General features: G+C 52.0%; 1 protein-coding gene across 6 annotated transcripts in view; it reads right to left on the bottom strand.

Annotated features, from left to right (window-relative positions):
- GRAMD1B (GRAM domain containing 1B) overlaps window positions 1-15,583 on the bottom strand; it is a 330,589-nt gene that overhangs the window by 23,514 nt on the left and 291,492 nt on the right. For all 6 annotated transcript variants that reach the window (XM_075916427.2, XM_089773299.1, XM_075916426.2 and 3 more), the window contains 4 exons: window positions 5,719-5,803; window positions 3,465-3,568; window positions 3,212-3,307; window positions 2,303-2,383 (listed from right to left, as the gene is read on the bottom strand). In XM_075916427.2, the coding sequence (XP_075772542.2) occupies window positions 2,303-2,383; window positions 3,212-3,307; window positions 3,465-3,568; window positions 5,719-5,803 (366 nt within the window). The remainder of the gene's footprint in view (window positions 1-2,302; window positions 2,384-3,211; window positions 3,308-3,464; window positions 3,569-5,718; window positions 5,804-15,583) is intronic.

Raw genomic sequence — 15,583 nt, 5'->3', positions numbered from 1 at the left:
CCCAGTGAAATGCCTGGTACAAAGAGGCTAGGATACAAGTCAGGCCTGTGGGGTTCCCAGGCCTGGGAGACCTGGTGGAACTTCTGTCCATTGGGCACAGCTGGGAACCGGTGTGGAGTGTTACCATTTCTTGAGCATGTTGCTGACCTCTCTCTTTTTCACTATAGTTATTGATTTTAAACCATTTCTTTCCTTTTCAGGGGAGGCTCATTTCCGCCTGAAGAGCCGAAGCGAGAGCTCAGTAATCTAGCTCGCAATGGCGTAGCGTCCTCTGTCCTAGGGCCGCAAGCTTGTGGGACTCTCTTCCTGGCAACAAACCCCAGTGATGCTGAGAGATGGTTTGCTACAATGAGCCTGCCACAGCACTGACTGGGTGAGCACAGGCTGGGCCGACACATTCCCTGGTTAGGGTGCACGCTGGTTAAATAGCCACCCCATTACTGTGCAAACTGTTCCTGTCAGCTCAATGTCTGCCCTGCATAGCTCTAGGTGGCCCCCTTGATTTCCTGTGCAACAGTCTCAGGGCTTTGCAGGCACCTGGGAAAGAGAAGAGGAAGCACCAGGATGCAGATAGGCCTGATTGGAAGACCCACCTACTCATCTCCCTGCACCATCCATGGTCGCTCTGCTCCTCTAGGAAGCTCTTCACTCCTTCACGTGTGTTTGTACTGCCACTGCTCCTCCCACTGACGCGTCTCCCAGTGACATGATACAAAGCAACTGGGGGGGTTTGGTCAAGTTTGTTAAATTTTTTTTTGAATGGAGGCTGCCCATAATTTGCTGGGACAGAGAAAGCTATTTTAGAAACCCTGAACTTGCTTCTAGGAGACAGAGATATTTTCCCCTGGGGCTTTAACTTGAGAACACTAGTGTTACTGTGATTGGATGGACTCGTGGCATTACTGCGAAAAGGCTGCACACGTCACTAGTTAGAATGAGAAATAACATTACCGGGAAGGTCAATCTTCAAAGCCTAGCTCTGGTGGGTCATGGTCACTTGATAAAAATGTGACTACATCTTCCAGCTACAAGGGGCTGCAGCAGCAGAATGTGAGATTTAGAGTTTTGGGCGACAATAAGGGGTTAGTTTTATTCCATCGGGAAACAAAATGGCAGGCAAGAAGGATTTCTAATTTAGAAAAAGAAATCTTTTCTGGAATTGATTGGTTTGAATTTTCCCACTTGTTGCTGCCTGTAACCAGGCAGGAAAATCTTAACCAAGGTTACAATGATTTAACAACGATGGCCAGGCTCAAATGGGAAAGACTTACCGGGGGGGGGGGGGGGGGGGGGGCAGCTCTGCCCATCTGCAATCTATTACATTCATATGCTTTATCAAGGGCATCTGGCTGGGTTTCCTTGTCTCTCCATTCCCCCTACCACTTTGGGGCCCTTATTTCGGGGAAAGAGCTTCAAGTATTTCCTGTCTTCACTGCTCCAAATCTCAGTTCCTGTTTGTTTCAAGTCTTGAACTAAGGACACTGATGTTCAGTATCAATTTAAAAAAGGCTGCTGCAATCACAACATTACATCTGTGACACATCAATGTCTACCTGTGGGAAGTGTATCTAGCTACATATTAACATTGTCTTGGCCTGAACTCAAGGCCTGCGTTAGTCATCTGCATGTTGACTAAACAGTACGTTGTGAGCTCATGCTCCTATGGCATTGCGGAGTCTCTGTTCCAGCCTGGACTTGCACTTCTGCACCAAGCTGCTATTGGAATGTGAGAGTCAAACCAAATACAGTCAGGACTCCAGCTGCTGCAGAATAGGTAGATATACCGGCATGTTTGGGAACCATAGTCTTCCTATGTTTTGCATCTTCTCCATAGTTTCCACACACCCCGGGGACGTCGTAGACTCCTGCTTGGTCTCAGCCCCATCCTTGACTCATCCTCCTGCACTATGTGCCTGTTACGCCCTTTGCCTGTGGGGTCAGAGATTTTTGCTACATCCTGGAACTGCTTTTTGCTAGGCGGGTTCATTTTAAATGAGCGCCTTCTGAAAACGAGTGCTGGGCCACGCATGAATTCGTACTCCAGCAGTGGTAAATGCGGTGGGACACATTTTCAACAAAGGAGCTTTAACTGGCGGGCAGACGTGCCTGTGCAGACAGGTCACTCTGCGAGTAGCAGGGTGTTGCATCTGCACAGTTACCTGGTTCGCTAGCACAGACGTGCATTTACTGGACCTACGGGTTCATGTGTACGGATTAGCCACACGTACTGTGGGTTCTTGCATGGGCGGCACACATCCAGGTGGCAGGGAGCGCTGATACCCGCGCAGGAATGTCCCCGTACCTTTTCGAGGAGAGCGTTCTGCCAGAGTCTGAACATCATCATGTACGTCCTGTCTCGGGCGCCGAAGGAAGTGAAAAAGTGCTGAAAGGGCAGAGCCAGAGAAAGTGAGTGCCAGTGAGAGAGCGAGGAACATGCTCTCAGCCTTCACGCGCAGGACACACAGACACCCAGTGGCAAGCAGAACTGTGACACTACTGAGCAAAAGAAGGATCTGAGCATCACCTACCCGAGGGAGCATGTCTGAGGCCATGTCTGTAGCCATTACCTCAGGAGCCTACACTGTGTGTCAGAGACTCGTGTGCAGGGGTTTGTATCAGCAGGGCCTGCTGCAGAGGCTGTGTGCTCTATCCCGACTGTCGACCCAACCCCACACTGGGTTCTGCTGGCTCTCCGCACACCACCCCTCCCCACGGACCAAACGAATGCAGGTTAATACTGGAACCCCCCCCAGGGATTCGTGGAACACTTTGCATATATTTATTTCTAGTTGAAGATCACTAATTGCACTGAGTTAAGTCTCTCAACACCCTTGGGAGGTAAATGCTGTTATCCCCATTGCAGACATGGGAAGTCTGAGGCTTGGCGAGGGGAAGTGATTTGCCCAAGTGGCAAGGCCTAGAAGCCAAAGCCACAACTTCCCAGTCCCTTCCATAACCCTTTCCCCACACCGTCGATTCACCGTCCCTAGAGCAGGCAGCTGTAGCTCCCGGTCTGGGAGCTGTCCCAACATCACCCGCACATGCCCGAAGCTCTGCTCAGAGGTGTGCGGTGTACAATCTACAGCCCTGTGTCTACCCAATGCCAGCACCAGTGCTGACCCCCTGTAGGTATTTATAGCACCCCGGCAGCAGACTAGCTCAGCACTCACCTTGTGCAGCTTGCCCAGGAGTGGAGGGTTCTGGGACGTACCTTTTCAGTGTCAGTGCAAACTTGGATAGCGTTAGGAATGAGCCGCGCTGTTTTCTCCTTGGTCATGGAGCAGATATCCTTCAAACGGACTGTCAGCTTTGGGCGGGGCCATGGCACAAGGGAAGAGAGAAACAGAAAGGGGACAAAGAGAGTTGATGAAGAAGCCGCAGCATGCCCCCGCTCTTGAGACAGGCAAGAAGGTGCTGAGAGCTGTGGAAGCGCAGCCCTGATGGAGAAGTAAGAGGCTCTTTACCAGCGTTTCCCAGCGGAAGATGTTGCTGTAGAAGCAGATCCAGTTTTCGGAGAGGTAGAGTCGGCCCTGCAGGAGAATGTCTCTTTGAAGCGCACATGAGTAATCTGTGGGTAGACACCAGAAGATGAGCATGGAGCAGGACCTTTTGGTACACCGCTGGGGATGGCAGGCCAGGTAGAGCCACAACTATATCAAAACAGGTCACAGAGCTGAGCCAGAGAAAAACAGGAGAACCAGAACTGGTAACTCAGGCTCCAAGCTCCTGCAGGAAGTAGCTATCAAGGTAAATTACAAAGCCCACAACGAAGTTAACCTTGGACATATGCCAGGCTCAGCAACTGAGCTACAGTCAAATGCATATCAGAACTACAATGAAGCTGAGACCAGACACTTGCAAGAACCAGACCCGTGCAATACAGCAAACCAGGCTTCAACCACCAACATGCCAGAACAAGCAACCAAATTAGGACTAGACCAGCGCTAGAGCCAGTAACCAAGCCAACTCAAGAGGTGCAAACATGCTAGTGCTGGAAATATGTGGAATTGGTACTGGGGTAGCTCTGGAAGCCCCAACTGCTGCAAAGAGCTTCCAGAGAGAGAAAAATGGGAGGGGGGAAAAGATGCACCAGAGAAGTAACTTGCCCAAGGTTACCCAGCAGGCCAGTGGCAGAACCAGGAATAGACTCCAGCTCCTCTAACAGCGCAGTCAACACCGTGGCCACCAGCCTATGCCAACACCACTGTTACAGCTGTCTCAAACCATCTGCTTGGGGGACTTTTCTGCCATGTGATTACTCAGAATCTTAGGTATTACTTCCTAATTTTTAGCTTGTTTTATCCTTTGTGCTGTTCAGTGCTCTTATTCATAACTTTGCCATCCTGAACCCCCTCCCCCCTCCAAATAGCTCTTCACCCGCCTTAGCGCACCTTACAGCAATTACAAGTAGCTCCTCAGATCCTCACTCACACGCAGTGCAAGGAATGGGTGCAGTGTTGTGGTAGTAATTAACTGACTGCAGCACCATGGCTTAACTGGCAACCAGAGAAATGGGTGCCTGTGTGTGAAGGGGACACAGAGCACATGTGAAGACGGGGCTGCAGGGGAGACGGAGCAGCGTGAATGATGTGACATGCAACCCAAAATAAACAAGAAAAAGGCCCACAAAGCAACTCTGGACTACCCTCCTGACACACGTATGGGGAATGTGCTCTCAGGCTAAAACCTTGCCTGACTCATCAACTGGGAAGGTGACTTTTCTGCAGGCTCTGAAAGCCATTAGAAGTCAGAAACTCAGCCGAAGCCAATTACTGTTGCTCTAGTGAAGCCAGCAGAAAAAAAGTCCATCTGTACCAGTCCTACATATACAGGAGGCAGTCAAGGGGCTTGTTCAGCATGGTACGTCTACAAATGACGGCTGTGTGCAGCACACAGATGTGGCACATCCCCTTAGTACGTGTACGAACAGCTGGGTGGATGGTGAGGCTCTGCATAGGTGGGTAGAACATGGGCACATAAGAACCTCAGGCACATACCTGCATGTACACAGAGTGCCTGGCTGCCCTAGACTTTCCCCACTGCACTAGGGATGTTAAATTTCATTTAATCAACTAATTGACCAATCGATGGATTTTCCATGGACTAGTTGATTAGTTGATAAGCAGGGGAGCTGCCGGGGGGTTAGCTCTTGGCCCCAGGAGGTAACCCTGCTGCAGCTCTGCCTTTTAAATGTTAGTAAGAGCCTGTTGGCTCTTAATACATTTAAAAGGCTGAAGCGCAGTGGTGGGGGACCGGCGCGAGCCGGGCCAGATGATTCCTGGCTCACGCAGGGTCCCCCTGCTGTGCTCTTAATACATTTAAAAAGCAGAGGCACAGCATCTGGGACTGAGTACGAGCCGGAAATCAGCTGATTCTCAGCTCGCGCTCGGTCCCCGCTACCCCCCCGCCCCATGCAGAGACGGTGCTGGGGGGAGGGGAGGTGGAAGCGACTAGTTGAGGGACTAGTTGACTATCCGATAAGCTTGGACACAGCCAGACCTCCACTGCAGCACAGAGCTACGTGCCGCAGCGCGGCCACCACCAGCTTTTTGCCTCAGCCCGGAGCTACCCGCCACAGCCTGGAGGTAGCCAGCCTTTCACCACAGTGCGGAGCTACATGCAGACAAGGCCCCGGGGTGGTCACTGTCTAGAGGAAATGGATTCATGCACCTGGTCCTGAACTTACTCCCACAACGTCTGCCCGCAGCCCAGCCTTACCGACTATGAGGCGCTCAGTATCGGGAAGCTGTTTGAAGAGTTTCCTGAAGTCTTCATTGCGCTGTTTATACGTTGGACTCAACACCTGCAAAAAACAGAGGGCCGGTTAAAGAGAACCCGGGAGCGGCAGGGAGAAGAAGGCGGGGAGGGGGGATGGGAGGGGACATCTGAGCATGGTGGTGCGGGGAGGGGATTCAATGAGTTTACAAAGCAGGAACCAGAAGACGTTGTTTCCCAGTGACACATCGAGGGGAAGAAGGGAGCTTGGGTTAATAAGCGTGTAGGCGGCAGGGATGACGGAGGAAGAGACCCTGACTTGTCAGAGAAGCGGGAGCAGAGCGCAGAAGGGTCTGGAGGGGGTGGGACCTGCCAGCTATTGCGGACGGTAGCAGAGCCAGGGACAGCACAGGGGCTCCAGCGCGAGGGGCTTTGCTTGCAGGGACTGAGGTGGAAATACTGGCGGTGGGAGCTCACGGCTGCTCTCCCAGGAGAGCGTGCCATGTGGAATGCCAAGCCCCACACACCCACCACTGCACCCCGTGTGGTGCCTGCACTCTAATGGGAGACAGGAGAAGCTGCAAGTAGGGACCGTTCGCAGGCCTGAATGGAGATTTTGCCACTGGCTGCAATGAGGTCAGGAGCTGGTTCAGCTCTTGTGTTTACTACACGTTAGCGTGAATCAGTCTCAGGAGCAGTGATCTTAGACACACGCAGCCTCCCACAACGCTGATTTCTGAGAACTGCTCGTCCTCCCCTGCAGCAGGAGCCTGCTGAGAGCGATGGACGGAGGCAGGTTGAAATGCAGAAGAGCCACCTCTCTCCTCTAAACCATAATGCTCCTCTCTCCTTCGTTTGTGAGACAAGTGATCTGGAGCACAGGCCTGTCTACTCCCTTCCCACCCCTTCCTAGCCGGGCGACACTCTCCCTGAGTCAGAAAGGCAGGTTCAGGAAGACACAACACAGGGAATTCAGAAGCCGCCTTGGCTGCAGGAAGGGCGGGGAGAGGGAACCAGGGTGGTTACTTGCCGTGTGTGTTACAAAAGGTGCCAGGTCTCAGCACAGGGGAGAAGTGAAAATCATGCAAAGTGATCCCCTATCATGCCCCTGAGAACTGTCTCCCTAAGAATTGAGCTGCATCCCTATGCCCCCCTGCCCGAGTTTGATTAACACGCCATTAATAACTCTTAGCTTCCCCATGGCCCTTCATTAGTGCCTGCGGACCCAAGACGGGCTCTTCCTTGCGGCGCCCCCGTCTTGCACTTGACACAGAAATCGGCAGACGTGCAAACTAGGAATTGGCTCACCAACATGCCAGTCTGAGCATCCAAATGTGGGCTCAGAACTAGAGGTGGGGCCAGCGGAGTTCTAGCCTGGACCCACATTTCTCCCAAGCTCACGGTGAGGTGAGGTGAGTAGGAGAAGGGGCCACCAGAACTGAGGTTTGGTTCAGCCCATCAGAGAGACTGAGTTGAGTGGGACACTTTGGATCTGGACCGGAACCTTCCCACACAATCAGGGATGTTCCGATCTGCAGTTTTGGCTTGGGGTCCTCCTGGGAGAGTCCCGTGTGTAAAACGTGGACTCTCCAGCGTCTTGTTTGGCAGCGAGATCTAAATGACAAAGAGAGGTGGCACCAGAACTGTGTGACACTGATAAATGGAGACACTCACAGCTGGAATCTCTTCTGCTCCTGGGTGGTCATAATCTGGGGACAAGCCGTTTAGCCCCTCCAGGAACCACAGCAACTCCTCGTTCTCTCGAGCCAGCACGGAGGCCCAGAGCACCGCACAGTCCAACAAGGAATCCATGAGTCCCCCGCAGTCCCTCTGACTTCACCTGCTGCTCACACTGCCACTTGAGCTGCTTCAGATCCAAAGCCAATGAAGACTCAACAGCAGCAGCCTGCTAAAGGTCTGTGCGCTTTGCCCTTCCCTGCTCCTCACATCCAGCTCTTGTGCTCTAGCAATCTCTGCAGCTCCACTCGCTCTCCAAGGGACTCTGAAAAAGCGGCTCCTACGGGGACCTCATTGGTCAGCACGCTCAGCGCTCTTGTGGCTTCTCTCTCCCCGGCCACAGCGAGTATCTCTTAAAGGAGCACTGCAAACATGCCTTCAGCTGGAAGAGTCCAAGCGGGGCTGCAAGGGGGCGGCAGCACCTCCCAGATGCAGTCCCAGTTTCCACAGCTGTCCAGGACAGGCAGTTGCTTACACCGTCCAGCTCTCCAGGACCCCACGCAGTGTGCAGTAAATCACAGATCTAGCCCCACAGGACACCGGTTTGCAGCTGACAAGCAGCCCGCCGAGCTGAGGAGCAGGGACTTATTCTTCTCATGCCTGTCTCAGGCTCTTCTCTCCCGTCTCCATTCCGCACATTTTTCTCGTGAACGGCACGGCTGGGGAGACACTGAACTGACTTGCACATGCTTGAAGTTACTGGATCTGGGTAACTCTGACGGCCAATGCCCTGCAGTAACCCAGGCTCAGCCCTGCCTCCAACAGATGTTTCCTGTAATGGAAAGTTGTTGGAAAAGAGCCTGTGTTTAAAGGGAGGGGAAGGAAGGAGGAGAGCACAGCAGTGATGCAACCAGCAACGTGAGACCCTATTAGCTGGACCGGTCTGGAGCTCTATTATCCCAAGATGCCTTTGAAAACTGGGATTCCTCCTTTGATTCAGTGACCAGATGGGAGTTTGCTAGGTAGGCTGAGGATTGCATTCAAGTTCCAGCAGCTGGACTCTGAAGGTTTCAGGACAGATTGGTTAGACCTTCTGCAATCCACAGCGGCTGCCCCCTCTCTCTCCCTCTGTCGCCCTTCAAGTGCAGAAATGCACAGAGGAGGAAACACACAGAAAGGCTCCTGTAATGTGGCACAGCTCCTGTTCGCAATGACAATGCTGATTGTGCGGGAGCTGGTCCAGACTGTATCCAGGAAAACGCGCAAAGAACTGGGTACAGGCACATCCAGAACATCTCAGCTGTGGCAAAGCTAGAGGAGCCAGAATCAGGCTTAATAGTAGGCACAAGGACTATGACTTCCTAATGGGAAGGAGACTCTCCTGGAGAGACAGGCAGGCAGCTCTAGTTTGGGTCAGTAACTTCTTACCCCAGTCGCTCTCAAAGCAGAATTGCTGAAGCTAGACTAGACACTGCTGTGTCTTTTAGCACAGGCAGGAGGGAAGCAATACACCGCATCTGCTGACAACAGCGGAGGGGCCTTGCTACAAACCAACACCGCTATATTCAACAGTGGCGGCTGCAAACAATGCAGACACAGTGCTCTGTGACGAGGGTCTAGTGCTGCAGACAAGTGCAGCATTAGGGCTTTGGGCACTTGAATGACTGCTCCCCTTTGCTGCAGCCGGTTAGAAACTACTTCCCAAACCACCTGGAACTGCAACTGATGTTTCTCTCTGTCTTTGCACATCCACCCACCCCCTCGGCAAAGCAGGAGCAGCACACAGATAGCACGAGCCAGGCGGGAGCTGGTGATGGTAAACATTAACTCTACCACAAACACAAGGAGCTGGGACAGCATGGCACTATGGGAGTGGTGGTGGGGGAAAGGACAGGTTAGATCTTGGGGAAGGGGGTGGATTTCACATGGAGAAACCTCCCAGGCTTTGGCTGTTCAAACACAGACACAGCTCCTCTGGCAGGAAAGCCAAGGCAATAGATGTGGGAGGGAGAACACGTGGAGGGTTGGCAAGGGAAGATCCAGGGTTGTACAACACAGAACATGAAAAACACTGAGAGGGAAGAGAGGCAAATCCCCTCTTCAGAACGGCACCAAGGATGGGCTTGGTTCTAGGGGTTTCACAAGGGATGTACATGAGTTTTGGGGTTGAAATGGACACCTGCGCCAAACGTGGGACAAGCTCTCTGCTAGAACAAGAGGGCAAAATCCCAAGGCTGTTGCCTCCATTAACACCAAGAAGGAACTTGGCCAAACACACTGCAAAATGCGTTGCGATGTCTGTGAGTTGCCGGCGTTTGCAGCCTCTTTCCGGCTTTCCCCAAATACTCTCACTGAAGCAGTCTCCTGGGGGGGGAGGGGGGGGTACAGCTGGTTTTAAAGAGAAAGGCACGAATGCTGAGCAAGTTTCAAGTAATTTGGGGGGAATGCTGGTGACAACCAAACTTGAATCCCCAATCATTCCATTAAGAAATACCCGATTTCTAGGCTGGGCTAACAAAGGAGTGCATTGCTCGCGTGTACATCACACCCGCACAGCACTCCTAGAATGGGCATGGTTTCCACGGGCCAAACTGCACTTCTGCCAGCATAGCTTATTTCTGCGCCACTGGAGCAAAAGGTGCATTAGCAAAGCACAGTGTCGCTGGCACAACTGTGTCTACAGTAGGGGCTTTGGCCTGCACAGCAACACTGGTGAGTGCTTACACCTCTTTGCACCCAAAGTGCCGTAGATGTGCTAGCAAACACTTGCAGAGCAGGCCTGGCCTCTGTGTTAAGATCTTCCAATGAGAGAACAGATCCTATCAAAATGACATACACACCCTATTAAAACGAATCAATACAGGACAAAGTCTGAACACTGAAAACTTGCAAAGAACTGCTTGTGAACAAGACACTGACCAAGAATTATTTGCCAGAAATTACCAATGATTTAAAACAATGGCAACACTTGAGAAAAAACTCAAGCTGGCCACAGTCAATTCAAAGCGAAACAGAACTGGCGTTTATCAAACAAACTGCTGACTTGTCTCTACTACTGGGGCTTTCTGCAATGCATTCCCCCCCACGTTGTGTCACTGTCTGATTCTGAGTCAGTAGCTCAGGCTACCAGGCAATGTTTCTACTATTACTTTCCTTCCTCCTAAAGTTATACACAGCTTATCTCCCTCTGGTTTGGGGAGGAATTTTGGTTTTGGTTTTGGGTGGGGGAGGAATCAGGAGAGACAGAAAGCAAGTTGCAAGGAGTGAGCTATAGGGAGGTATGAGAATGGGGGTAGGACAGGCCCTGGGAGCTGATGAATAGATAAAAAGCCGGAGAAAGTATCGAGTCAATGGAGCCAGCTCTGTTTGCTCTAACTCTTCAAACACATCTCTTTACTCTTGCTAATCGCTCTCTCTTACCAGTGACTGGGGAGGAATATTCAGCTCCCGGCTGTTGGGCTTCTAGCTGCACAAAGATGGCAGGAGGTGATTTACAGAAGCAGCACTTGACACACACGGCAGCTGGAAATGCTGAAGCACGCCCGACATTCTGGCACCAGACAGCAAAGAACCCTGAGGTCACGCCCCTATTCAGGGACAGTCAAGAGTGGAGGGTCACCAGAGTGATTTATAGCGGAGAAGAAAGGTTGGGCTAGCTCCATGTCTCCAACAGGAATCCCATAGAGTTCTCCGTGGCTCTGACCTTGGACACAGAACTTGAGGCACACAAACGGAATCCTCCACCATGATCTGACAGGGAACAGGGCCTGTCGTCTCAAGCAGGGAGCTGGGGGTGCTGGGGAGGAAGGAGACTTTTTCTGTAGTGAAGTATTTCCAGAACAGAATTTTAAAACCATTTGTTGGGAGGGGGATTCTTGCTAGGGACTAAGAGCGTTCCTACCTCCAACACAGCTGTCTCTGTCCAGAGATGGGCCCAAACCAAAATGGTGGATATGAAAACCCACAAACTCTAGGAGGAACAGGGAATTGGATTGGTTCTGCAACCTGATTTCATGGCGTAGGCCCTCACTCTAGAATGGGCTGGACCAGAACCTCAGATCCCAACACCTCAACTCCTGGCAAAGCTTGTCTCTGGATTTGAAATTCGTGATTTGTGCCCATTTTTACTTTAGTCAGTGTCAGCACCTCAGTATTCCCTTTCACCTCCATATGTCCCCTGCCTTGGGCTTTACATTAGAGCCCGTACGTCTCTTATCTCAGCTCCTTTACCAAGCCTCAGAGACATCTCCCAGCATTGCCCACTCGCACCATTTCATTGCACATCTCTCAATATTTGGTATTTCTCTTACCGATCCAAATGAGTTCTATTATTACATGGCACTGCCAGCTCTCTTTTTTTTTTTTTTTTTTTTTTTAAAGTAACACTCTAGCCCTCGAGGCTGTAAGGAAAAGCTTGCAAGTGTGATCCCTAAGGTCTCAAAACCCAGTCAGCAAAGAACTCGATATTATTGTTCAAATCCCAGGATCTTTTTGCCAATCCCATAATTTTGGGAACCTGACCTGTGGTTTCTGAAAACCTGGTGTTGGGCCATATTGCCCTGGGCTTTGTTTCTTCCCAATGCTAAGACACCCCCATGCACTGCTGCCGTATTCTCCGAACGGAAGGGAATGGCAGACTTGTTCCACACGGCACAACAGGACAGAGGCTCTACCCATCACACCCTCCTTTACAAATAGCTGTGAGGTGCTTTTGCGCGCCTGCCATAAGTTTCAGGCGCAGGATGGCCCGGAACATGGCCTGTTTCCTCTATGCTAGAGTAGCGTGAGCTGACAAGCTACTGGGTCCCACTTCCGGTAAGCTCACACAAGTGAGCAGTTTTGAGCCATAACCAAGTGACAGGGATGTGTGGGTTTGTTCTGAGGAGAGGAAGCCAGAGACAGCACTATATTGATCTTCCTGCACGCCATGAGCTGCCAACACTGCCCCAAAGCTTGATTGCCCTTTTTTGGACTGGGGTCCCACTAATGCTCTGCTTTCCCCAGTGGTGGCTGCTGAACAGTCTATTGCCAAGAACAGGGGTGGGCAATCATTTTTGATGGGGGAGCACTTGAGAAATGTGGTAAATGATCACGAGCCTCACTCTGTTATGATATTAGTGGAGGGATGCGGGGTCAGGGATGGAGGTAGGGTGCAGAAGGAGGCAGGCGGAGGCAGGAGTGGGAATTCATGCAGGACAGGATTCTGACCTGGGGAAGGGGTGTGGAGGTTGGGGGTTGTTACCTGGGGCAGGAGGGGCTGTGACCTGAAGCAGGGATGCAGGAGGAGGTGCAGAGGGTTTGGGTAGTTACGGGAGGCAAGGAGTTTGGGGGAGTGCCAGGTTCAGGGTCTGACCTGAAGGCACTTACCACAGTAGGCAGCTCCCAGGCAGCAATCCATTGGGACCCTCAGGCTGCCATGGCCCTGCATGCCGCTCAAAGCGGCCGGCTGCTGGAGCCATGTGTTTCTCTGCACACCTCACACCCCTTGGGCTTACGGCCAGCAGGAGCTGCAAGTATGGCGGGGAAGCAGGGGCAGCTTATGGAGGCCCCGCAAGGAGCGCACGGCACAGAGACACACATGGCCCAGAAGCCGGCCGCTGTGAGCAGCGTGCAGAGCTGTGGAACACTGGCATCCCAGAGTTTCATGACAGGCGGATCTGAAGTTTTGGCAGGATGAATCTGTCATGGGCCATGTTTTGCCCTCCCCTGGCCTAGATGCTCCAGAGAAGACTGGATGACAACACCAAGGCTAGGCATAGCAATACTGTTAGGGGGGGAAGGGGATTTTTTTTAGTGACACTTCTACGCTGGCAGAAGCCCTAGTGCAGACGTAGTTACACTGGCATGAAAATGCTTCTGCCACTATAGCTAATCACACAGGGATCCGATACAACAGTGTTTCCCAATCGGTGCCCCACGGAACCAAGGGTTCTGCAAGAACCCGGCACTCCCCTACGCCCTCTTAAAGAGACAGAGACGAACTGCGGCGGGACTCAGGTTTGATTTGGTTTTTGTTTTTTCCCTGTCAACCATAGGGGTTCCTTGAAATTCTTTCAAGCTGAAAAGGGTTCCGTGGCCAAATAAAATTTGGAAACACTGCAATACAAGCTACACTAGCAAAAGCACTTCTTTCTGCCAGTCTGAACTGCAGCTGCACTGGGAGGGTTTATAGCTAGAGCTACACTAGCAAAACTTTTCTGGGGCTCAGCAGGCCTGAGAAAAGCTCCATCGCCTCCTTAGATCTGTGGGCCAGGAGATTACACTCCAGACTACCCTGCCTATTACGGTAAGCGAATGCCAACAGTCCTCTTAGTGAGCAGAGCTAGGTGGCAACTCACGGCTGATCATAGTCCCCGCACGCCCGCACCTCCTTGTTTCAAAACTGAAGAGCAGACAGACAGCACTTAAGCCAAGAAGAGGGGCATTCAGAGTGCAGCCTGAGGACGAACAGCAGAGTACAGAGGCCTGCGGATGCTTAGTAGTGGACTTCTAATCAGTAACATTAATAATCCTGACAAGCCAGGCTCCAAGACAGCTGCTCCTCACCAATGTCTCTGGAAAGACCATGAGCGGCTTTTCCTTTTCACAGCTGCCGAACTCAGCCAGCCACTCAGTAAACCCATGCTCCCCACCCTAGGAGTGAGGCATCCAGGTGGACAGCAGGCTGCATGCCTGCACACTGTGTGGCTCAGCTGCAGCCCAGCATCTGGGCAGGTGTGTGAGACAGGTTTCTAATGCTGTGGAATAAAGCAGGGGCCTATAACCTCAGTTGGCTCAGATCTGTTTGGCTGCTTTATGACAATGGTTCCTGGAAGCTACAGTCACCAGACAGAGCAATCGGCTGCTGGATACAACAGAGGTGAGGAACCTACAGCTTGCAGGCTGAATTCGGCCCCCAGCTTAATTTGATCTGGTTCCCAGCAACCATCCACGTTGTGAGCCAGAAGCCCTGAGCCTCAGTGCCCACCTGCAGGGCTGGAACACGAGCGCCGGCCCGCCTACCCCAGGCTGGAACCCTAGGGTTCCTCAAGTGAGGCTGTGGGGGCGGAAGCCCCAAGCTTCAGCACCGCCCCAAACCTCCTGCAGGCCTGGACTGCAGCGCAGGCTGAGTTAAGTGTGAGTGAAAGGTGGGTTTTTCCCTTTGCTTCCCACCTTGGGAGCATTGAGAACCGGTGAGTAGTGAGGGGATTTTTATTTTTTGCTTGTGTGTGGCCCCCGACTGACTTTTCTGTGGGTCAGTGGCCCCTGACCAAAAAACGGTTCCTCATCTCAATAAACAAGAGTCCTGAGTGGCTCAGCTCTGGAGAGATGAGAGCTAAGCTAAATCTGTTCATGGGTCCCAGGCAGGAGATGCAGGGAATATCTGTGAAAGGTCCCCACAGGAGAACGGTATGTCCTCTCTGCTGCCTTGCTTGCTGTTGGCTATTGGGAGTTTTCTGCGTTACTTTGATCTCAAGCTGGCCCTGAGGAAACGAACTGTGTTTTAATACTGAGACGGAGTACCTGCCTCCAGGGCACTGAAGGGCACCTGCTCAGACAAAGGTCTGCTACCACTGGGAGCAGAAGGGCCTATTCTTCCTTTGGTTTCTGTACCTTGAGCTTCACTACCAGAAATTTCTCCCCCTTCCTCTCGACCCTGTTTGATTGAGTCCTGATGCAAATCTCACTGCATCTCCGGAAAGCAATGGTGCACCAACCAGAGAACACACCAACAGGAAGGGGAAGGGTGTTCTAAAGAAAATATTCACAGCGGGAGGTTGCTATGCTCTTGGAAGAAGAAAAGAGAAAATGGAACATGGGAGGGAGCAACCACTACCGGATAAGCAGGGGCAGTGTTAAGGGAACAGGAGATAACATAGTAGGTAAGACAGAAGTAAGAAAACCAGTTAAAAGCAGCAGGAATCGGGCTGAAGCCTCCACCGCCAAGGCCCATGTTCTAATATGACCCAACGGGGCATGTGTGCGTCAGGGAAGATTTGAACGCCCAGGGGGCACAAGGCTCCATTAAGTGAGGGTAAGAGCGAGTCAGCGTGCAGTGAATACAGGTGTATCTGTGTTTCATGTGTGCGGGTTTAAAGACACACCCTACAGCTGACCAAACTCCAAGACTACACCAAAGGTGGCCTCCTTCGAGATGGACTTTTATGAATGGATCTGTCCCCGGAGGAGAGGGGAAGGAAAAGTCCCCAGC

Source organism: Pelodiscus sinensis, chromosome 25, assembly GCF_052426305.1.
Source record: "Pelodiscus sinensis isolate ZL-2025 chromosome 25, ASM5242630v1, whole genome shotgun sequence".
Classification (NCBI taxonomy): domain Eukaryota; kingdom Metazoa; phylum Chordata; order Testudines; family Trionychidae; genus Pelodiscus; species Pelodiscus sinensis.
This window is presented reverse-complemented; position numbering and strand designations above follow the sequence as displayed.